Source organism: Macrobrachium nipponense, chromosome 6 (genome assembly GCF_015104395.2).
Source record: "Macrobrachium nipponense isolate FS-2020 chromosome 6, ASM1510439v2, whole genome shotgun sequence".
Classification (NCBI taxonomy): Eukaryota; Metazoa; Arthropoda; class Malacostraca; order Decapoda; family Palaemonidae; genus Macrobrachium; species Macrobrachium nipponense.
Window position 1 is genome coordinate 15783963 of NC_061108.1, and position 24578 is coordinate 15808540.

General features: G+C 40.6%; 1 protein-coding gene across 1 annotated transcript in view; it reads right to left on the minus strand.

Annotated features, from left to right (window-relative positions):
- Window positions 1–438: 438 nt before the first annotated feature.
- LOC135216319 (sulfide:quinone oxidoreductase, mitochondrial-like) overlaps window positions 439–24578 on the minus strand; it is a 144815-nt gene continuing 120675 nt past the window's right edge. Inside the window, exons 9-12 of the mRNA XM_064251491.1 lie at window positions 18229–18415; window positions 16941–17042; window positions 1785–1929; window positions 439–943 (exon numbers count right to left, since the gene is read on the minus strand). Coding sequence (XP_064107561.1) covers window positions 883–943; window positions 1785–1929; window positions 16941–17042; window positions 18229–18415 — 495 coding nt within the window. The 3' untranslated portion in view covers window positions 439–882. The remainder of the gene's footprint in view (window positions 944–1784; window positions 1930–16940; window positions 17043–18228; window positions 18416–24578) is intronic.

The following is a 24578-nucleotide window of genomic DNA, read 5'->3' on the forward strand; positions in this document are numbered from 1 at the left end:
TATTGCATGCACACTGAACAACTACTATGTATCATACTTTTCACTTGTCTCAAAAATATACATTCACAAATTAGTACTTATGAGTAATCTGGATTGCTTCATCTTTTTTTTTTTTCTTTTGTTTGTGTGACAAAACATTGGTTATCTGTGATTCATGATTGTCATTTGGAATTTGTACTATATGATTATCAAAAATAACAACCCTAATTCATCTATGCATTACTGATTATTTCAAATGAAATTTAAATTAATATTCCATGATCTGTGTGGCACACAAGGGACTGCGTTAATGAAGACAGTAGAGTAATCATATACGTAAATGCTAATCAATTGTTATACACAATTCTTTCCTGTCTGCTCTATGACCACCATGAAAAATTTTTACTTTTACCTGTACTACACCTAATATTCTTACTGCAATACAATTTCACATGTAGGATTAAATAAAAATAATTTTATCCAAGATCCACTAAAAAAACATCTCCAAGATCATTTGAAGAGTAAATGGTCTATCACAAAGTTGAAGCTTGGACTGAATACAATTCTCTATATTGTGCGGTTCTTTTAATAAAAAAAAAATAGGAATTAGTATTTCTTATTTATCTGTGCACAGACATGAAGCACTTTGCTTTTAAATAAAACACTCTTGTACAGACAACCATCATAACTCTTCTTTTAGGTTTTTCTAAGTTTATTCCTCTTGTCCAATAAACAAAACCATTACTTGTAGTTACAAAAGAGTTTTGGCTTTCACTAGTAAAGCTTTAATACAGAAATATAATACAAAATGATCATTAAATACTATGCCAAAAGTGTGTTAAAAATATGAATACAATATTAAGTTTCACAGTATAAGTAACAACTTAAAAAATAACAGGATATTTACTTAGAAAATCCAAGATGCATTGCCTTCCGTACATACTTAGGTCCTTCCCAGTAACCACTGCAAATGAAAATAAATTACAGAAACGTTTAGTCATTTTAATCATATTTTTCAGTGATTTTGGGTAGACTAAGTGTCTACAAGTAGGGTTATTTTATATCACTTGCTCATTTATTTTTTTTTAATGTAACTGAATAGAACGAGTAATGAAACCAAGGGAAACCTGATTTTTCCAGTCACATAAAATATAAATGTATTATACATACTCTTTTCCATCATGAGGGGATTGTATACATTTTTAAAAATACTGAAAAGGGTAAACACTATGAATTCTTAAAATTTATATTTTCAAAAGTTTGTTACTATAAAAAGACTGACGTCTTTTTGTCTCATCATCAACAAAGTAAAAACACAAATATTCAACATACTGGTGTGTGATTATAAATGCCACTTTATGGCATGTGTATAATCTATGTGGCAAACAAGAGGTTAAATATTGTCTATTTTGCAGCAGTAGATTTACAAGATTTACTAGTATACTCTACATTAATTGTTCATAAGTAACCAGATTTAGTTATTACAATGGTATTAAATATGGATAAAATTTTGACCCTACTGCCTTAAAAGATGTTGTAAGATATATTGAAAAGACAAACAAGTTTAGCCATTTGTAAACCTCAGAATTATGTAGCTGTTAAGAAAACTTATTGAAAAATATGATGCAAATATCCTACTCCAAAACTTTAATCTCTAGTTTTTTTTGTCTTCAGAAACCAATATTATGCCAAGTTAATTAAATTCCAGTGTTTGCAAAAGAGTTTCAAGGAGTACTACCAAAAATAATGAAATTCCATTATTCACGAATCATAAATTTAAATCTAAAAGTAATTGTCTGACTTACTTCAGCATTCCCAACCAGTACATGGTTGGCATTATATCCTTCTTCATGTGGAACATAGTCCTGCGTTCCTTTGCTTGATTAATAGGGAAGGTTTCCAAAGGATTTCCATTCATATCAAATTCAGCCAGTATGCAAGTTGAATATCCTGTTGACAGAACAATGACTGAATAAGGGATGTAGGTGGTCAACAACTAAAATATAAGGTAGATAAATGAAAATTAATGTTGTACTCACAATTTTAACGAATTCACGTCAGACAAATTTGATCACAAGTACAGTGGACCCTCCCGTTTTCACGGGATTCGTGTCACAACCCCCTTCGCATAGCTGGAATCCGCAAATACTTCGTGCCCCTATAAAAAATGCTTAAAACTGCCTATTTTGTTAGTTCAAACTCGATAAAACTCCACTTAAAATGCTTACGCTGTCTTTTTTAAATAGTTTATCAGGAAAAGTGAACTTAATCATGAAATTGATGTGAAAATTCAGTAATCTGTGGATATTTCTTACAGAAAAATACCGCGAATGTGCAAATTTCCGCAGATAATAGGTATAAAAGGTCCAAAGAGAAATATGCAAATACAAGAGTGCAAATCTGGAGTCAACAAACAGCAGGGGTTGACTATATACAGTAGTATATAGTAGTATACAGTTATTACTGTCTTGGAAAAATTTCTTTAAAAATCAAAAGTACAATTAAAGTTAACATTTATCTGGAGCATTTAATCTCATGCCAACTAAGCAATTTTTAAGTGGAACTAGTAAAGTGGATGGGTCTGAGTGTGTCTACCAGCCACAAGTCAGTTGTGTGCAACATTTCTCACAGTTTTTCATGAAGTCCCCACAAACTTAAACATTTAATTTTCCAACTATTATTTTTATTCACTTGACCTTTAATTAATTTTCTAATCTATTTACTTTTACTTCACTCATGTCATGAGGTGGCTAGCTACTTTTTAATTGACTTTTTGAAGTTTGGATAGTACTTTGCTAAGAATGTCAAGTACTGTGTGGGTTTTTTTGTTTGTAGAAGAGAAGAGCAACTAGGTCTGTTGGCTTCAAGTATTGTGCTTGGTTGGAACTTATTTCCTTGTGTATTTCAGTAAGCTTTTTTTTCTTGGAAAGTGTTACATAATTAGCAAATAATGGGCTAATCAGAATTTTCTTGAAAGTTAACTTTCATTTAGATAATTCATTGCTAACTTTGGGTTTTCCCTCTGATTTAATATTATACTACCTAATAAGGTGTAAATTTGCTCTTACCAAGTTTTACAGTCTCTTACTATTCATTGTTATATTCACCATTTGCATTTTTGCATGGGAATAACAAAAAATATATCTGTAATAGAAGTTTATTAATTAAAGTATGTACTGAACTTTAGTAGTCCAGGTCCACCATCACTTATCTGGCATCACTGGGGCCTGCAGGGCACCGGATTAGCAGATTTCCTCAGATTACAGACTAGTAGTTAGGTTAGAATACACTTAACCCCACAGTTAACCCCCTCATCCTACCTTTAAAATACCCTGTAAATCAAGTACAAGTTGGTTAATATGGAAGAAATGTTAAATGAAAATATGTAAGGTTAAATTTTAATGAAACGCAGACAAAATAAATGGTACAGGTAATTCTGTTTACTTATGCAAAGTTTATCACTGCTGCTTCCAAGGTGAAGAGCTTGAATTCACAACTAAGCACATTTACATGTTAGGTGAAGGGCTGTCATGATTCCCATTTTCATCTTGGATTTTTTTTATATATTCTATGAAATTCTTATTAATATTTGGCAACAATTCAGTCACTGACATCAAAGAACTTGCTACAGCTTCTTCTAGTTTGTGTTGTCATACTTATGGTTTTTTTGTATTTATATTTTATGCCATTCTCATCTATACTTTTTCTGAATTTTATCATTTTTCATTTGTACAGTGGGCCCCCCCAGCATTCGCGGACTCACGGATTCGCTGATTTCTCTCTGGACTATATCTATCCATTATTTGTGGGAAATTCGCCTATTTGTAGGTTTTTCTGACAATAAATAATCACTAATTAGTGTATTTTGATGTTATTTTCATGACTAAATACATTTTTATGATAAAAAAATTATTTACTGATTTTAAAATATTAATAGTATTGATCAATACTGTATTAGTAAGTTTAATAAGATAAATATAAATATCACATAATAATAATAATCATCTCTCTCTCTCTCTCTTAAAGAGATGTATGTTTTTTGTATGATAAATAAAAGATTTACTAATTTTCCAATATTAACCCTTTAACGCAGATTGGACGTAACAAATGTCGACGAAAATTGTCTGTTGGGTGCCGAACCAGACGTACGAAACGTCGATGAAAATTTTTTTTTTTTTAATTCGCGGAAAAATAGTTATGGGCCTACTAGGCAAAAACTTTTGAATCACGCACCTCGGAGGATGCTGGGAGTTCACGGATCAAGCTGTTGTTTTGTTTACAATCTTTACCCAGGCGCGCAAGCGTGAATTTCTTTCTTCTCGCACTAAAAAGCATCAGCGACATCTCAGAAATTATTTCGTCACTGACATAATTTTTGCACCATTTTATATTAGCCGTTAAATAGTTTTATATATGAAAATGTGCGCAATTTTATGTAGAATACAACAAAAAACAACTCATGGTTGTAGCTTATATCAGTTTTGAAATATGTTCATATAAATAACGATGTGCCAAAATTTCAACCTTCCGTCAACTTTGACTCTACCGAAATGGTCGAAAAACGCAATTGTAAGCTAAAGCTCTTATATTCTAGTAATATTCAATCATTTACCTTCATTTTACAACAAATTGGAAGTCTCAAGCACAATATTTCAATTTATGGTGAATTTATGAAAAAAAACTTTTTCCTTACATCCGCGCGGTAACTACCGAAAAAATCAGAAATTTTTCCGTCCGATTGTCATAATGTTTGCACAGCTTTATATTAGCCGTTACATAAAGTTTTATATATGGAAATGTGCACAATTTTATTTAGAATACAACAATAAACAACCCATGGTTGTAGCTTTTATCAGTTTTGAAATATTTTCATATAAATAATGATAAGTGCCAAAATTTCAACCTTCGGTCAACTTTGACTCGACCGAAATTGTCAAAAGCCGCAATTGTAAGCTAAAACTCTTACATTCTAGTAATACTCAATCATTTACCTTCATTCTGAAACATATTGGAAGTTTCTAGCAAAATATTTCGATTTATGGTGAATTTATGAAAGAAAACTCTTACGAAAAAATCAGAAATTTTTTCGTCTGATTGTCGTAATGTTTGCACCATTTTAAATTAGCTGTTACATAAAGTTTATATGAAAATGTGCGCAATTTCATGAAGAATACAACAATAAACAACCCATGGTTGTAGCTTTTGTCAGTTTTGAAATATTTTCATATAAATAACGATAAATAGAAAAAAATCGACATTCGGTCAACTTTAACTCGACCAAAATGGTCAAAAACTGCAATTGTAAGCTACAACACTTACTGTCTAGTAATATTCAATCAATTACCTTAATTTTGCAACAAACAGGAAGTCTCTAGCACAATATTTAGATTTATGGTGAATTTTTTAAAACTACTTTTTTTACGTCCGCACGTTATGAATTCATGCTTCATATTGTGATAATATTTTCTCTGTGTTGCTTTGATCGTTTTACAATTTGTTATATACCAAAATCATTGCAATTTAGTGTAAAATACAATGAAAAAATAATTAACTCATTAGCTTTAACTGTTTTGCTCACAGCGTGATTTGTATACAATTATATATGAAATTTTTTTTTCATGCTGTCATATATTCCAATATTTATACATGATAATGATATTTTTTTTCATTTCTGATGGTTGCATACTAAACTTCAGGTAATGTCAAAAAAGGAGCCAAAAATTAACTCTTAATCTTGAAAATTAAGCGTGCTGTGATTTTTTGAAAAAAACTTTTTTCCGCTTCAGCGCTCACTCGCGAACGCTGCCGGCAAACGGGAGACACTTTCGGAAATACCGGCTCGGCATTTAAGGGTTAATATTAATGTAAAGAGCAATCAATTCATTGAAGAAAATACTACAGAATTAGTAAGGTTTTAGTTTATAAATTTTAAAAATTATATAAGAATGAAGGAAATCCCAGTCTTCACACATTTCTTTCGAACTCCAGGTCCAAGCTGAGGTCTAACAGCTGTCAAATATATCAAGTAATGTGATAGGAGGGGAGGGAGTGTGTTCTCTCTCTTTACCGAGATGAGAGATTTTTATGGTACACGTATGTATAATATGTTTATTAATATTTTCAAATAATAATAATAATACGTAACTGAAATTACAAAAATCATAAGCGAAAGTATTTTACAGAAATACTACAATAATCTCTCTCTCTCTCTCTCTCTCTCTCTCTCTCTCTCTCTCTCTCTCTCTCTCTCTCTCTTACAGGGATGTATGTTTTTTGTATGATAAATAAATGATTTACTCATTTTAAAATATCAATATTGATGTAAACAGCAATAACATAAATTCCTTAAAGAAAATACTACGGTTTATAAATAAAAAAATTATGTAAGAATGAAAGAAAATCCATTCTACCCCGCATCTTGTCTTTGAACTCCAGATAGCCAAGCTGAGATGGCTGGGGTCCAACAGCTGTCAAATGTATCAAGTAATGTGACAGGAGGGGGAGAATGTTGCCCACTCAAGATCATGTAATCTCTCTCTCTCTCTCTCTCTCTCTCACTGAGATGAGAGAATTTCTATGGTACATGTGTATATGTTTATTAATATTTTTGCTTAATAATAATAATAATATAACTAATTTCAAAATTCATAACATTATGTGATAGTATTTTAAAGAAATACAATAATCTATCCATTTCACTCTTTTCACTAAGGATGACGCTCTCCTCTCTCTCTCTCTCTCTCTCTCTCTCTCTCTCTCTCTTCTCTCTCTCTCTCTCTCTCTCTAATTATAGGCCTGTGAGTCTACATCACATATTATGAAAGTGTATGAAAGGGTAATGAAGAAAAATATTATGAAACATTTAATAAAAAATAATTTGTTTAATATAGGACAACACGGTTTCGTACCCGGAAAAAGTACACAAACCCAACTGTTAGTCCACCGTGAGAACATATTCAAAAATATGAAAAGCAGAAATGAAACAAGATGTGGGTTTATCTAGACTTTGCAAAAGCTTTTGACAAAGTAGACCATAATATATTAGCAAAGAAAATTAGAAAACACAATATCGTAGATAAAGTAGGAAGATGGTTAAAAGAATTTTTACACAACAGAAAACAGATAGTTATTGCAAACGATGAGAAATCGGATGAAACCAAGGTAATATCCGGTGTGCCACAAGGTACGGTGCTAGCTGCAATATTGTTTGTTATTATGATTGAAGACATAGACAGTAATGTTAAGGATTCGGTAGTGAGTAGTTTCGCTGATGACACAAGAATAAGTAGAGAAATTACTTGTGATGAAGATAGGAACCCTCTACAAAGAGACCTTAACAAAGTATATGATTGGGCAGAGGTAAATAGGATGGTATTTAACTCTGATAAATTTTGAATCAATAAATTATGGAGACAGAGAGAAGGAAAGCTATATGCATATAGGGGACCTAATAATGAGACAAATCACAAATAAGGAAGCAGTTAAAGACCTTGGTGTGATGATGAATAGGAACATGTTATGCAATGATCAAATAGCCATTCTGTTGGCAAAATGTAAAGCAAAAATGGGAATGTTGTTACGGCACTTCAAAACAAGAAAAGCTGAACACATGATTATGCTTTATAAAATGATATTGTAATGATACAATTAAGTTTGTTCATACTTACCTGGCAGATATATATATAGCTGTATTTTTCCGAATCCGACAGAAATTTAAACACTTACGACACACGCAGTGTGGGAGTCAGGTGGTTAGTACCCATTCCCGCCGCTGGGAGGCGGGTATCAGGAATCATTCCCATTTTCTATTCATAATTTTTTATTTCCACTGTCTCCTGAGGGGAGGTGGGTGGGTACTTGATTATATATATCTGCCAGGTAAGTATGAACAAACTTAATTGTATCATTACAATATCATTTTGTTCATGAAACTTACCTGTCAGATATATATATAGCTGAATCCCACGTTTGGTGGTGGGAGTAGACAGAATAGAAGATTTTAGGAAACATATATATGCAGATAATTGATATCTTGATTCCTTACCTGTTAGCATAGCTGACTTCGAGGTTACTGCCGCGTAAGTCTGCTTGTGCTACTAGAGTTGCCAGCGAGGTAGAGACCTATATAGCTGGTGCACTCCAGATGATCTGTCAACAGGGGCGAGACCACGACGTGACTAGACCATAGACCATACAAATGAGGGCAACGAAGTAAAATAAAAACCAAACCACCTGGCGTAGCCTACCAAAAGTATCCCACATAGGACTAAGCTAATGGAAGGGAGATCCGCCGCAGTGGCGGTCAACCCCACAACCATAACACAAGTTAAAAACTCCCCTAAACCATTAAAGGATAGGATGAGCGCTACCTCCTGCCCCCAAAACAGTGTCTGCAGCGACGTATGGTCCTAGCGAGTAACAATTTTCGTATGTTGCTTTCACCTCCCGCAGGTAGTGTGAAGCGAACACCGAATTGCTTCGCCAATAAGTGGCGCTCAAAATGTCTTTGATTGCCATATTCTTGTGAAAAGCCACCGAAGTAGCAATAGCCCTCAACTCGTGGGCTTTCACTTTCAGAAGCTCCATGTCACTTTCACCACACTTTTCATGGGCTTCCTTACCGTACTTCTTAAGAAGAACGCCAGTGCATTCTTCGACATCGGAAGATCTGGTTTTTTCACAGAGCACCACAAGTTCTCCGAAGAACCTCTGCATGCTCTGGTTCTCTGCAAATAAAACTTGAGAGCCCTGACAGGACACAGGACTCTCTCAGCTTCAGGTCCCACTAGCTCCGACAACCCCTTGATCTCGAACGTTCTCGGCCAAGGGTTGGAAGGGTTCTCGTTCTTTGCCAAGAACGTAGGACTTAAGGAACAAACTGCACTATGATACTTGAACCCAATATGCTTGCTTATGACTTGAATTTCGCTAACCCTCTTCGCCGTCGCCAGAGCGGTTAGGAAAATAGTCTTCTTAGTAAGATTCCTAAGCGAGGCTAAATGGAGCGGTTCAAATTGACTCGACATGAGGAACTTCAGTACCACGTCTAAAGTTCCCACGATGGTACCTTAGGTTGGAGAACTTTCACAGTCTCAAATGATCTAATGAGATCATGAATGTCTTTATCATTCGCTAAGTCGAGTCCTCTATGTCTGAAGACCACAGAAAGCACGCTTCTGTAGCCTTTAATCGTAAATTTTGGGAACGGCTAGTTTCGCTTCTTTCCTAAGATGAAGAAGGAAATCTGCTAACTGGCTCACAGAGGTTGAGGTGGAGGAAATGCCCTTCCTTCTGCACCAACTTCTAAAGACAGCCCACTTTGATTGGTAAACTGCGACTGAGGAGGGCCTCCTTGCGTTGGCAATCGCCGTTGCCACAGGTCTTGAAAAACCCCTCGCTCTGGCCAACTTCTTGATAGTCTGAACGCAGTCAGACTCAGAGCGGGGAGGTTTTGTGGTACCTCTCGAAGTGGGGCTGTCTGAGTAGATCTTTCCTTAGGGGCAGAGTCCTCGGAAAGTCTATTAGGAAGGACATCACCTCCGTGAACCAGTCGGCCGCTGGCCAGAAGGGGGCGATGAGGGTCCATTTCTCGCTCCTTCTGATGCAGCGAACTTCCTCATTACTTCCCCGAGTATGAATGGGGGAAAAAGCGTAAACGTCTAGTCCCGACCAATTCCACAGTAGGGCGTCTACTGCCACTGCTCCCGGGTCCAGAACTGGGGAGCAATACAGCGGAAGTCTCTTCGTTCGGGAAGTTGCGAAAACGTCCACATGAGGACGTCCCCACAGCTTCCATAGCGCCTGGCTACTTCCTGATGAATGGGTCCATTCCGTCAGGCAGAAGCTGTCCTTGCCGACTGAGAAGGTCCGCTCGCACGTTTTCCACGCCTGACACAAACCTTGTCAGAATCGTGACGTTTTGCCTCCTTCGCCCACATCAGGATATTCCTCGCGATGACGAACAGAGAATGAGAAGTGAGTTCCCCCCTGTTTCCCTGAGGTATGCCAAGGCTGTGGTGTTGTCCGAGTTTATCTGAACCACTTTGCTGGAGACTTCCTCCTCGAAGAACCTCAGAGCGAGGTAAACCGCTGAGAGTTCTTTTAGATGATGTGCCAGGACACCTGTTCCCCTCTCCAGGTGCCTGACACTTCTCTCCCTCCCAGTGTTGCTCCCCAACCGGTGGAGGACGCGTCGGAGAACAACACTAGGTCGGGGTTCCGAAGCTTGAGCGAAAGACCTTCCGCAAGCTTCTTTGGATCCAACCACCATTTGAGGTGCTTTTTCACTTCTTCCGTCAAAAGCAAGACCTCTTCTAGATCCTGTTTGCGTGACCAATTGCTTGAGAGGAAGAACTGAAGTGGTCGGAGGTGCAACCTTCCCAGAGAAACAAACTTCTCCAGTGAGGAAATGGTCCCCAGCAGACTCATCCATTCCCTCACCGAGCATGTTTCCTTCCCCAGAAAGGCCGACACTTTGTCCAGGCATTGAAGTTGTCGCCCCTGGGACGGAAAAGCCCGAAAAGCCACTGAGTCCATCTGAATCCCCAGATAGACTAAGGATTGAGAAGGAGTCAGATGCGACTTCTCGAGATTCACCAGAAGTCCCAGGGACTTCGCTAACGACAGAGTCGTGTGCGAAGGTCCTTCAGACACCTGTCTGGCGATGAGGCTCGAATAAGCCAGTCGTCTAGGTAGAGAGAGATCCTTATATCCGCAAGATGGAGCCACCTCGCAACGTTCTTCATAAGAACGGGTGAACACTATCGGCGCCGTGCTGAGACCGAAGCAGAGTGCCCTGAATTGGAAAATCAAAATTCCCTTTCAGGACAAACCGCAGGTATTTCCTTGAACGGGGATGGATGGGGACGTGAAAGTATGCGTCCTGAAGGTCTAACGAGACCATCCAATCCCCCGGTCTTAAAGCTGCAAGCACGGATTGAGGTGTCTCCATCTTGAACTTCTGCTTGGTAACGAAGCGATTCAGACTGCTGACATCCAGAACGGGGCGCCACACCCCCCCCTGACTGCTTCGGCACTAGGAACAGACGGTTGTAGAACCCCGGAGAACTCCGGTCGAAGACTTGTTCCACTGCCTGCTTCTCGATCATTTGATCTAATAGATCGTGAAGCACTGTCTGTTTTTCTCCCTGATACGACGGAGACAAATCCTTTGGTGTCGAAGACAGCGGGGGTAACGACAGGAAAGGAATTCTGTACCCCTTCTTGACGATGTCCAGAGACAAAGCGTCGGCACCTCTCTCTTCCCAAGCTTCCGCGAAATGTAGAAGTCTGGCTCCTACCGGTGTCTGAAGGACTTCCCTCTCTACTTCTTGCTCTTGGAAGGAGCGGGAGTCTTGCCTCTGAAAGAGCCTCTTCCTCGAGGGGCTGGCTTCGAGGAAGAAGCGGGTCGAAAAGGGCTTCGACTTCTTCAAAGCAGAGGACCCAGAAGCCGAAGAAGTAGCAGGCTTCCTAGAAGACTGAGCCAGAAGGTCTTGAGTTGCTTTCTCCTGGAGACTGGCTGCTATGTCCTTTACCATAGACTGGGGGAAGAGATGTTCTGAGAAAGGCGCGAAAAGAAGATCCGCTTTTTGCGCTGGTGAGACCGACTTTGCAGTGAAATTGCAAAAAAGTGCTCTTTTCTTAAGCAGTCCCGTGCTGAAATGAGCAGCCAATTCCTCAGAACCATCCCTGACGGCCTTGTCCATGCAAGACAATACACTGGACAGCTCCCCCAGAGTGATGGAATCAGAACTCCTGGACCTGGCATCCAATACCCCCAGGCACCAGTCAAGAAAATTAAAGACCTCTAGTGTCCTGAAGAGGCCTTTAAGGTGAAAGTCTAACTCGCTATGTGTCCACGAGACCTTCGAGGAAGACAAAAAAGATCTTCTGGTGGCGTCTACAATGCTACCAAAGTCTCCTTGAGCTGAGGCTGGAAGCTTAAACTCCGACGTTTTCTCCCGTCTCATACCACATACCAGCTTTGCCACCAAGTCTTGAAGGTGGTAAAGCGAAAGAAGTCTTTGCCTGAAGCTTTCCTCTTTTCCATCCAATCATGGACCTTTCTAAAAGCTTGCTTCGTAGAAAGCGACTTCTTCATCCTCACAAAGCCCGAGATCTTAGCAGCTTTGGAAGACGAAAACTGAGAGGGAGGAGTACGTGGAGCTTCAGGTTGGAAGGTGTCTGCAAAGACTGACTGAAGTAAACGAGTCAAAACCTTGTAGTCCGTCGAAACTGGAGCCAACTGCTGTTCTTCGTCCCTTTCGACGAAAGCGTCACTAACTTCCTCTTCAGACACTGGAGAAGTCGGAGGAAGTAAAGAAGAGTCCCGAGCTTTCTCAAAAAGAGAAAGAACGGCGAACAGGAAGAGTTCCCAGCCTCCGCTTGTGCTTGCGGAAGTGGAAAACTGACGTCCGTAAGCGCGCGTTTTGCGTCCGAAGCCAATCTACTGGCGCCGACAGAAGCGCGCTCAAACTCCACAGGTGTACACCTGGCGTCCACTTGTGCGCGCTGAGTGTCCACAGGTGCGCGCCGAGCGTCCACTGAAGCTCGCCGAGCGTCCACTGATGCGCGCCGAGCGTCCACTGGTGCGTCGCCGAGCGTCCACTGGTGCGCTCCGAGCGTCCACTAACACTCGCTGAGCGTCCACTGGCGCTCGCGAAACTGCACCGAGTCACGTTCGGCGTCCACTAAAGCGCGTTTGACTTTCGCAGAAGCGCGTTCTGCATCTAAAGAAACTCGCTTCTTATCCACAAGTTTCGTATCAGCGGAAACAACCGCTTCACGAGAGCGAGAAACGAATTTCTCGCCTCCTCTAGAAGTTGCTGGGGAGCAGGACTAACTCTAGAGGGAGACTCAAACGGAGAGAGAGAGCGAGCGAGGAGAGGGAGAGGGAGAACGCCTCGACCTCTTCACAGGAAGGTTGTCATCCTTACGGCGACGTGGAGCAGTCTTTCTCGAAGGAAAAACATCTCGAAGTTGCTGCTGAAGACTGAAGAATCTTGCTTGTAGGTGAAGCCTCCTTTTCTGGGGAGGGGCTGATCCTGTGAGCAGAGAGCGGCGAGGGGACGCTTCTGCTACTCCCAGGAACCGCCGCTTCACGCACCTTAGAGCGACTGCGGCGCTCGAAAAGAAACATCAAGGGAAGACTCGGCCTCCGAATAATCCTTACGCTTCTTCTGCGGAGGAAAAGCAGCAAACGCACTATCGGGCGACGAGCAAAGTTCCGGAGAACAACTTGGACGTGAAGCGTCCCGCACGCGAGCCGTCCTTTTCAGCGGACGTGATGCGGTATGAGAGCTCCACCCCTTGCGCGGGGAGGAAGCTTCAGAAGAAGAAAAGCACTCCTTGAGAAGACGCACGCGCACGCTCCTTGGCAGTCTGGGTATGTTCGTCAGAAGCTGCCGAAGGCACGCCAGATCGGTGGGGGTTCCTCGTAACCCTCCTTCGACTTTCGACATGCTCTCTCCCCGTAATCTGGGAGTCAAGCAGAGGTCTAGGTCTAGAGGCGGAATGAGGCCGATCTGACGCACCCTCCACTACACAAGGGGCACTTTCACTGCACTTCTTTTCTTCACTTTTGCTCTCCAGAGCTAACACTTTGATTCTAAGTTACGAATCGATTCAAGAATTAGCGATAACGTATTACCTTCTACCGACACTGTCTCAGGGGCCGGAGGCAACACTACAGGGGTAGGAGCATAGTCTACAGAAGGAGGGTTAGCAGGAGAATAATTTAAATCTTGCCTACCTGAAACACTCCTGGAGGAAGACCTCCTTAACCTATCTCGTTCAAGTTTCTTAAGATAGGTTTCATACGCCTTCCATTCCGACTCTGTTAGTCTTTCACACTCCTTACAACGACTTTCAAACGTACATTCATTCCCCCTGCACACTTTACAAACAGAATGTGGGTCTACTGAAGCTTTTCAGTAGCCTACCTCTACATTCAGCCATCGAACAAAATCTAGCGCTAGTAGAACTAGACCCTGACATCTTGATCAAAGAAAATTCAATACCAAAATCAATTCAACCAAAAGTCAACGTGTGCCAAGCCACCGATCCAATTCAGATACCAAAGAAAAAACCAAAAGGGATACTCAAGTAGCTAGTAAGTTTCCAAAATCTGGACGGAGGTGCTGCAAACAGGTGTTTCCAGCACCGGCGACAGAAAAATTATGAATAGAAAATGGGAATGATTCCTGATACCCGCCTCCCAGCGGCGGGAATGGGTACTAACCACCTGACTCCCACTGCGTGTGTCGTAAGTGTTTTAAATTTCTGTCGGATTCGGAAAAATACAGCTATATATATATCTGACAGGTAAGTTTCATGAACAAAACATATGTTCGTAGTCCACTTGAATATTGCAATATGATATGGTACCCACACTATCAAAAGGATATTGCACAAATAGAGAGTGTACAAAGGTCCTTTACAGCTAGAATAGAAGAAGTTAAGGACCTAGACTACTGGGGGAAAGACTATACAATCCTTAAAATTATATAGTCTAGAAAGGAGAAGAACGAACTACATGATAATTCAGGCATGGAAACAGATAGAAGGAATAACAGAAAATATCATGGAACTAAAAATATCAGAAAGAGCAAGCAGAGGTAGATTAATAGTGCCCAAAACTATACCAGGAAAAATAAGGAAAGCACACAGAACATTAATCCACTACGCACCAGCATCGATAATGCAGCGTCTATTCAATGCGTTGCCAGCTCATCTGAGGAATATATCAGGAGTGAGCGTAGATGTGTTTAAGAATAAGCTCGACAAATATCTAAACTGCATCCCAGACCATCCAAGATTGGAAGATGCAAAATATACCGGAAGATGTACTAGCAACTCTCTGGTAGACATTAGAGGCGCCTCACACTGAGGGACCTGGGGCAACCCGAACGAACTGTAAGGTCTGTAAGGTAAGGTCTCTCTCTCTCTCTCTATGTATGTTTATTTGTTTTGTAGTATAAATTATGATTTACCTTGTAACTAACTTTCAAATATTAATAAGATTAATAAAAAAATAGCAATTCCCAGTCTCTCTCTGTTATTGGCTGTAGGTATATACTTATTTTTAACGGTAAAATGTTTAAGATGACCTTGAAATGATGATAATAATATAACCTCAAAGATTAACATAGTAATAGGTTAGTAATTTTAGGTATATTTTTGAAGTAGGATGTTATCTAAGGTATACATTTGGTATCTGAACTTTCAAGATAGGCAGTTATAAGCATTTTTAGGGGTGGTTTTAACCACTTGCAGGTTCTAACTATTCACGGGGGTATGTCCAGTACACATCCCCGCGAATATGGGGGAAACACTGTTCAGTCCAAAAAATTAAAATAATTGTGTATGTACATGCATAGGTATGTAAGAATGCACAAACTCATTTGCTGGCATTGGAGAACTTGCTTGCTACTGCTTGTTTGAGTTTTTTTATAATTATGATTTTTTAAATTTATATTTCATGGTATTTAAATTTATATCTTTACTACATTTTCTTATTTTTATTTTTACAACCCAAAAGATAAACAATCATGTGCCTAGAGTAATTACGCATGCACATACTCATTCGCTGGCATTAAAGAATATGCTACAGGTAATTTTGGTTCATATTGCTACACTACGATTTTTTCAATTATATTTTACGTTATCCTCATTAGTATTTTTACGGTATCTTCTGTTTAATTTTTACAACCCAAAATATATACTTAATCATGTGCTTAGCGCATGTACGAACACGCACACTCCTTCACTGACATTATTTAACTTGTTACAGCTTGCTTTTGGTTGGTTTGTTCTGTATATATTTTATTTATATTTTACACTATTCTCATTTATATTTTTACTGTATTTTCTAATTTTTTTACAACCCAAAAGATAAATGTAATTGTGTGCCTAACATACATACATATGCACACTCGTTTGCTGGCATCAGAAAACTCGTTACAGTTTGTTGTGGTTTGTAATGTTATGATTATGATTTTGTAAATTTATATTTTGTGCTCTTCTCATTTATGTTTTTACTATGTTTTCTAATTTTTGTTTTTTCAAAACCCAAAAGGTAAATGCAATCATGTGTGTGGGCTATGTATGAATAGACGTACACACTCATTCTCTGGCAGCGTGGGAGAATTGCTACAGCTTTTGGCTCGTGTTACATTTATTTTCTACTTATATTTTGTGCTATTCTCAATTACAACCCAAAAGATAATCACAGTCCTGTAAGTAGGGTAAACATGCACAACGCATTCGCTGGCAATGCAGAACTGCCTACAATTTTTGTTTCATGTTGTTAACACTTATAATTTTATTACTTATATTTTATTCTATAACCATTTATAATTTTACTGCATTTGCTATATTTTTACAACCCAAAGGATAAATACAATTGCGTGCGTTGGTAATGTACGTATGCACACAAGTACATAGCGCCAACAAACAATAGCATCAGGTTGGTGTGGTAACCCAGCAAATTTGAAATCATGCTAGCCAAAATTAGTCCCAAATTAATGATAAAATGGGATTAATGATTGCTGGATTAGTGATGGTTGACATGTATGTAGTTCATGATATTCTACTGGTAGTATTCTTGCTCAGCACAAAAATTCTTCAACAAAGAATCTGCACAACCTGGTAGGCTTGCAATACCTATGTGTCTAGCACTGAAAGAACCTGCACTATCGAAGTCAGGCTTGTTTCCCTAAACTACCCAGCTTACCTTCCCTATAGAGAGGTTAATAGGAGAGACTGTTTTATAAAGGAAGGGTAAATGCCCTAAACCTCTGGGCATGAGGCCAAGTTTTTTAGCCAAATTGGATTAAAAAGTGCTATGCCTATCAAACAGATGATAATAATCCAAGCAAGTAGTGCAGTAACAATAATAACAATAAAAAAGAACAGCAGAAAATAAATATAAAAGAATAAACATAAATATTATGATAACTTACCAGTAACTAATGGACATGAGGTGTAGCCATCATAAGCTGAATCAGGAGTTTTGCCGTCCATTACCTTACTTAGGTTTTTCCGCAAAACACCAATTTGCCCAGCTAGAAAAATATGAAGTAATGACTACAAAATTTAACAACATACGTAATGAGATCAATAATGGGATGTATATTATTTATAGACTTTGTACCATTATAATAAACAGCCTGAGTTGCAAGTATTTTGTAAAATTAATTTATCAAAATTCTTGGTATATAAAATGCAAAATGTTTGTAAAATACATCTTTTACCTGTCCAAGATTACACAAAATGCAATGAAGCATACGGTAAATGGGATACTAGTTACTTTGCTAGTCTAAATTTTAGGCCATAAAAGAGCAAAAGACACTAAGAACCTAAATATATACAAAAATATTTTGACAATTTGCACAATGTCATCAGCAGTTTGGAGATAATTTTCATACTAAATTACATACTGTACCACCAGAGCAATTAAAACATTTTTATACATTACTAGGGTTCTGCCTTAACTTCGTCCTGATTGAATTCATTACACAAGAATTTTTATACTAGACTGGAGAAAAATTTTTTTACGTACAGCTTCCATATCTGTAGGAAAAATGTTTGAAGAGCTTTTTCTATTATTTACTGAAGAGAAGCATTCTGCAAAATTTGGAGGAATCAAGCAAAACTGAAGTAGTACAGTTTTGTGCTGGATAAATGCGGGATTATGGATTACATTCACTGTCTAGGATTTGTTTAAAACCATACATACCTTGGTCACCCACCCAATCACAGTAAACCACTGCTGCAATGCAAGATCTTGCTTGTAATCCCATTAACCTTGTGTTTTCTCATTCTTCACCCTTAACACATTACTCACTCTTTTCAATACCCTCCATATAGACTAAACAGTTACTTCCACAAGCATTCTCACAGGTCCCAGCACTTGGCCTAAATTATACACTATCAAATTCCATAAGCATTCTCAAATTTACATCTAACCCTATTCATTCAAGAATATGATCTTCAAGATCTACCTCACTTCTATCCTTTATAATCAAAAAGCCTTCAAAATATTCCACAACAGAGGACTGAATTCTCTTCAGGCAGTATCTTTCCACTCATAACTTCTATTCGAAGATCCATTTAATAATGAGCACCTCATTCCGGATTCACTTCACTCCGGGTACACTATTTTTCTCCCACAGGTATTTCCCCACATTCCATCAATGTTTCGTTACTCCACTTGTTTTCCTTTTTACAGTTCCAACATTCAAGACTCACCTACTGCTGCTGCAGTTTTGGAAGTTGGAATATTAGTACAATCACCAATGCCAAAAATATTTGGAAAAGTTTCATGTTGCAGTGTCTCTTTGTTGACTTTAAGGTAACCTGCACCATCAACAAGGGCTGAACATTTCTGCAAAACATCTGGAGAACTCATTGGTGGAGTGACATGAAGCATTTCGTACTGAAAGAAACATGTTATAAAAAAATTTGCAGAAAAAGAAACTACATACAGTAATAAAATTGCTGAGCTTTAACAACTTTTCCAGTAAATATGCATTACTATTTTAGTTCCGATTTCTTCAAACCTGCTTGACTGTTCCATATAATAATGAACTGTGCTGTATTTGTAATGTGATTCTTCCCAGAATAAGGTTTAAAGGAAGGCTTATAAAAAATGAACTTCTGATATGCACTCAAGTAACCAAAAGTGACCTTTCCTCTAAGTAGTTTTTATTAGAGTCAAAAGACTATTGGTTTGTGAATATTATATAGCAGGCAAATAATGATAATTAGAATAGAATTTTATAATAAAATGAAATTTTATATATACTTACCCAGTAATTACTTAGCTGAGTGTTTCTACTAGACAGCATTTTACATTTTGAAAACTAGCGGTAGCAATAGTCTTGTGTATGTTTAAGTCTCTTCGCTTGGCGATAGACTTTTTTTGTGTTCTCCTTACGACTGTCATTCGTAAGTATTTCTGGTTCCTCCCATCTCCTTGGGATATCTTAGTAGAGTGGTTCTTCTTAACTAAAGGAGATGATTCAAACAGATAAGTTGAACAAATATAACAACTTTATTCTGTAACTCCATACTAGGAGATGCAGCTCGGTCGGAAGACCGATATGTTTGATGGTTGGCACGGAACTGCCATTCTAAAGCATCGCGTCGATAGCGGAACATTAGCTATCTCAGCAATTCATATAAAAACATACGTAGTCCGCCGGCTCGGAAGTTACAAGTTCCGGCGTAGGTTAACAGGTCAACGCTTCCCATGTAAAAAAGTTGTTGTGCAAAGTTATCATTAACATAAAATGTTGACAAAGCTCAGAGCTAGACCAGGCTACTGCAGACAGCGCATAGCGTAATCTAGATCTGCTTTGGTCACGTAGGACCCTCCTAATGCCATGACCTCAGGTCATGGGTTTATATTTACAGATCCTGTAAATTGAATAAATGTATTTATTACATATGTCGGTGAATAGCCCCTCCCACTTTCGGGGTAAGAGAGGAACAACTACAGTCCAGAGACCAATTTTGTTTTATCTCCTAAGCCCTAGTCCATGTGAGGGGAGGCAGGTGGGCTTTGTTCATAGAAATATCAATTTCATACAATCAACTTACCTGTCAGATATATACATAGCTAAGACTCCGTCGTCCCCGACAGAAATTCAAAATTTCGCGCCACTCGCTACAGGTAGGTCAGGTGATCTACCTGCCTGCCCTCGGGCAGCAGGACTAGGAACCATCCCGTTTCTATCATATTTTCTCTGTCGCCGGTGGTATCAACATTGTTGTTATTACCTCCTGACTTAGATTCATTTTTCATCCTTTGATCATCGTTTTTCGGCTTTTTGGTGACGTATTTGGATCGTGTTTTGCATTCGCTACAGTGGACTGGTTTTGGAATAAACTCTTTTGGATTTTTCTCAGTATGTCTGATTCTAATCGTGAGTGTGAGAATGTGTGTGAATGTAGGCTGCAGGGTGAGGATACCGAAAGCTTCGGTTGATCCTCACACTGTATGCGTAAATGTAGGGGGTTTCAGTGTTCTGCATAATACTTGTAAGGAATGCGAGGGATTGAATGCAGAAGAGTGGAAGACTTTGACTTCTTATTTGAAGAAGTTAGAGAGGGATAGAATTAGACGATTGAAAGGTGTGAGTTCAAGGCCTATTGAGCCTTTCACTGATAATTCTAATCCTACTGATGTAGATTCTCCCTATGTATCCATTCTCAGAGTGCTTTTTCGGATTCGGCATCGGAAATCGCCAATCTGAAAGCTACAATTAGAGACATGAAGTCCAAGATGGCTGACTTCAAAGGTCATAAGGCTAGTGAAAGTGAGCATTACAGTGAAGTGAGTTATCCCCAGTGTTGTGGGTTTTGGGGGCGTTTTGATCGTCCCTGCGACGCTCCCAGGCCTAGACCTCTTCCAAGCTCACAAGCCCAGAGGAGAAGGAAAGTCGAAAGCCTTGAGGAGGTTGTGAATGGGGAACCCCAACGGTCAGACGTCCCTTCAGCTAGCTCTGATTCATGGCAAGGCGCTCAAGGGCGCTATAAGACGAAAAAAGCGTCCTTCGCGAGTGTGTTTCTCGTCCTCTCCCTCTCCCTCACCTAAACGAGGGTGGAAGGAATCGAACTTGTCGAGACCGCTGAAGCGTCATATGAAGCCTGACATAGATTCTAGTCCAGAGCGTTTCTCAGATGACGCTCCGTCTTCTAGCAAGAAAGCGAAGGGGGCGTCAGCGTCACCTGAAGTGTACGCGGAAGTACCCGTTTCCTTTCCTTCTTCCCTCCCCCGAGTGATGACGAAAGACGTCATGCACTGGACGTGGGAGAAGCGTCAAGAAAGATCATTATGGCAGTTCAAGAGCAACTGTCATCTCTAGTGGGAGTTTTAGCGCCACGTCGGAAGGACGTGACGCTTCCATTTAAGAAGTCTCGTCCTCTCTCACCTGTTCAACGAGAAGCGTCATACAGACGGGAAACGGCTAAACGTCTTACAGAAGCGTCTAGTTCGAGAGCGAGAACAGGTGCTTACGAGAGTTTCGTAACGCCAGAGAGACGTAAGACGTCTTTTAGACGCGAAGCGTCATTGGAAACGGAGCATAGACATGACGCTCCGTCCAATATTATGACGCCAAGTAGGACGCCTTTGGAGAGCGGAGGGCGTCTTCCAAGCGCGAAGCGTCATCGAGGACGTCAGCAAAAGACGTCATCCATGACGCTTGGCGATCGGGAAGCGTCATGTAAGCGTGAAGCGTCTTCTAAAATTCTAGAGAAGCCGAAAGCTTAGGACGCCTTCCAAGACTATTAGAGCGGGAAAGAGGAAGGATTATCATTCCCTTAGCCCCTCTCTCCTATTAGGAGTTTGTCTCCTCAAGAAGAAGAACGTTCTGAAAGGAGAGCGGAGACGCATGTAGATCCCGAGGTTTAGAGGAAAACTCGGATGACGAATATAGTGGAAGAGAAGGTCTGTCTAACTATAAGGTGTTGACTACCCTACTTCTTGAGGAGTACGGAGACGAGTTGACGCCTGCCGCCTCCTCCTTCTCCGCGCTCGCTCTTTTCCAGTGCTAAGACGAAGAAGCCTTCGTCTTTTCTCAAAATGAAACCCACCATATCGATGAAGAGAGCATTACATTCCTTAGACTCATGGATGAAGTCTAAGAAAGACTTAGTGAGGACAGTCTTCTGCATGCCTCCAGCAAGATTAGCTGGGAAAAAGAGGCATTTGGTATCAGACGGGAGAGAATATGGGTATTGCTCTCCCTTCTACAACCGAAAAACAGATTTTTCGACTTTGGTTGACGCTTCACGGCGTCAAAGTCTCAATTCTGCACGGATTACGTGGGGAATTTCGGAACTGGATCATCTCCTCAAGGGACTCTTTCGTGTATTGGAAGTTTTTAACTTCTTAGATTGGTCCCTTGGGGTGATGTCCAAGAAAGCCCATGATTCGGAAGGAATCGAACCTGAAGCCCTGTTATGCATATTGTCTTGTATTGACAAGGCGGTACAGGACGGATCTTTTGAAATCTCCTCTTTGTTTGGGGCAGGTCTTTTAAAGAAAAGGACTGTATATGGCGCCTTCTTAACAAAGGCAGTCTCACATGCTCAGAGAGCAGCACTACTATTATGCGCCTCTATCTGACTTTTTGTTCCCTTCTCAGTTAGTAAAGGACATTGCGCATTCTTTAACTGAGAAGGCAACTCAGGATCTGCTGACGCAGTCAGCAAGAAAGAAGAAACCTGTTGCTGCATCGGACAAGAAAGGACCCAGTACAACGGTGCAGCCCTTTCGAGTGGTCCGACCTCCAGACCTTCCACAAGGAGGAAGGCTCCAGAGAAGAGAGGTAGATCTGCTTTTCGTCCCTTTAAGAAGGGAAAATGAAGATTCTCTCCTCCAAGCACCAGTAGGTGCCAGGCTCCTGGGATTGTGGAAGCCTGGACACTGATAAATGCAGACGCGTCATCTTTGGCGATCTTAAGGAGGGGATATCGTATCCTTTCCTGAACACTCCTCCCCACTAAAGTCAATACCAAGGGAACTATCAGCCAAATACAAGGATCCTGTGCTGAGGGATACTCCTTCGATCGATGGTGGAACAAATGTGGGACAAGAGAGCGATAGAATTGGTACGGGATCAACACTCCCCGGGGTTTTACAATCGCCTTTTTCTGGTGGCGAAAGCCTCGGGAGGCTGGAGACCAGTACTGGACCCAGCTCTCGAACAAATTTGTTGAAGGACGTCAGCTCTTATCTGAACAAATTTGTTCAGAAGGAGAAGTTCTCCATGGAGACTTCTGCTTCAGTCATGGCGTCATTACGACAGGGAGATTGGATGGTGTCTTTAGATCTCCAGGACGCCTACTTTCACGTCCCGATCCACCCTTCATCGAAGAAGTACCTCCGTTTCATGACGGGGAAGGATCTTCAGTTCAGAGCCTTGTGTTTCGGCCTGTCCACAGCTCCTCAGGTCTTCACAAGCCTGATGAAGAATGTGGCGAGGTTTCTTCACCTCAAAGGAATGAATGTCTCTATGGTATCTGGACGACTGGCTCCATCAGGGCCAGATCGGAGAGACAGTGCTTGGAGGACCTAAAGTTAACTCTGGATTTAATCAAAGCGTTGGGATTGATTGTGAACCTCGAGAAGTCTCAGCTGACCCCAGACAAGACCTAGTCTATCTGGGGATTCGGATGGGATTCTCAGGGTTTTCGAGTTTTTCCTTCGCAAGAGAGAATCGCAAAAGGTTTGCGGATAGTCTCTCTCTTCCTTAGAGAAGCAACAAACGTCGGCGAGGGAATGGTTGAGCCTTCTGGGGACGCTTTCCTCGCTAGAACAATTCTTCCCTCTAGGAAGACTTCATATACGTCCGCTTCAATTCTTCCTCAAGAGGTCTTGGAGCTGGAAAACCGGACAACTGTCGGACGTTTTTTCCCATTCCAGAGGAGATAAAGTCACACCTACAGTGGTGGTTGCTCCCTCTGGAAGAGAACAAAGGGATCTCTCTAAGAACACAGAACCCAGACTAGTGTTGTTCTCCGACGCGTCGGAGAGAGGTTGGGGAGCGACATTAGGCTCAGAGGAAGATGTCAGGCAACCTGGGAACCAGCACAGGTGTCTTGGCACATAAACTGCAAAGAGCTCTTCGCCGTACATCTGGCCTTGAAGAGCCTAGAACCTCTGGTGTCAAACAAGGTAGTGCAAGTAAACGTGGACAACACCACCGCACTTGCCTACATTCGGAAACAGGGAGGGACGCACTCCTCGTTCCTTTACGAGCTCACGAGAGACCTATTACTTTGGACGTCTACAGGAACATCTCCCTGCTGACAAGGTTCGTACAGGGAGTAAGGAATGTGAGGGCGGACAGGCTCAGCAGGAGGAACCAGGTCCTTCATACAGAATGGACACTACACGAGGAAGTGTGTCTCGATCTCTGGTCTCTGTGGAACTCCTCATGTGGATCTCTTCGCACATTCATTTCAAAGGCTCCCAGTTTTTTTGCTCGGTCGTGGAAGATCCAAGAGCTCTTATGGTAGACGCCTTCCTGCTAAATTGGTCTCGAGTAGACGTATATGCTTTTCCCCCACAATTCAAAAATCCTGGGGTTAGTAATGAGAAAGTTTGTGGCGTCAAAAGAGACGAGGATGACGTTAATAGCCCCCCTTTTGGCCGGCCCAGGAATGGTTCACGGAGGTGGTAGAGTGGATCGTAGATTTTCCAAGATCCCTACCAAGAAGGATGGATCTTCTCAGACAACCACACTTCAAGAGGTACCACCAAAACCTCCCCGCTCTCGCTCTGACTGCCTTTCGACTATCGAAAGACTTGTCAGAGCGAGAGGCTTTTCTCGCGAAGTGGCAAGCGCGATCGCGAGAGCACGCAGAACCTCCACTACGAAGTATACCAATCAAAGTGGGAGGTATTTAGAAGGTGGTGTAGATCCAAGAAGTTGTCCTCCTCCACTACCTCTATAGCGGAAATTGCTGATTTCCTGCTATTCCTGAGAGAAAAAATCTCATCTAGCCGTATCCACATTAAAGGGATACAGAAGTATGCTCTCGGCTGTATTCAGGAACAGAGGTTTAGATCTGGCAGATAATAAAGA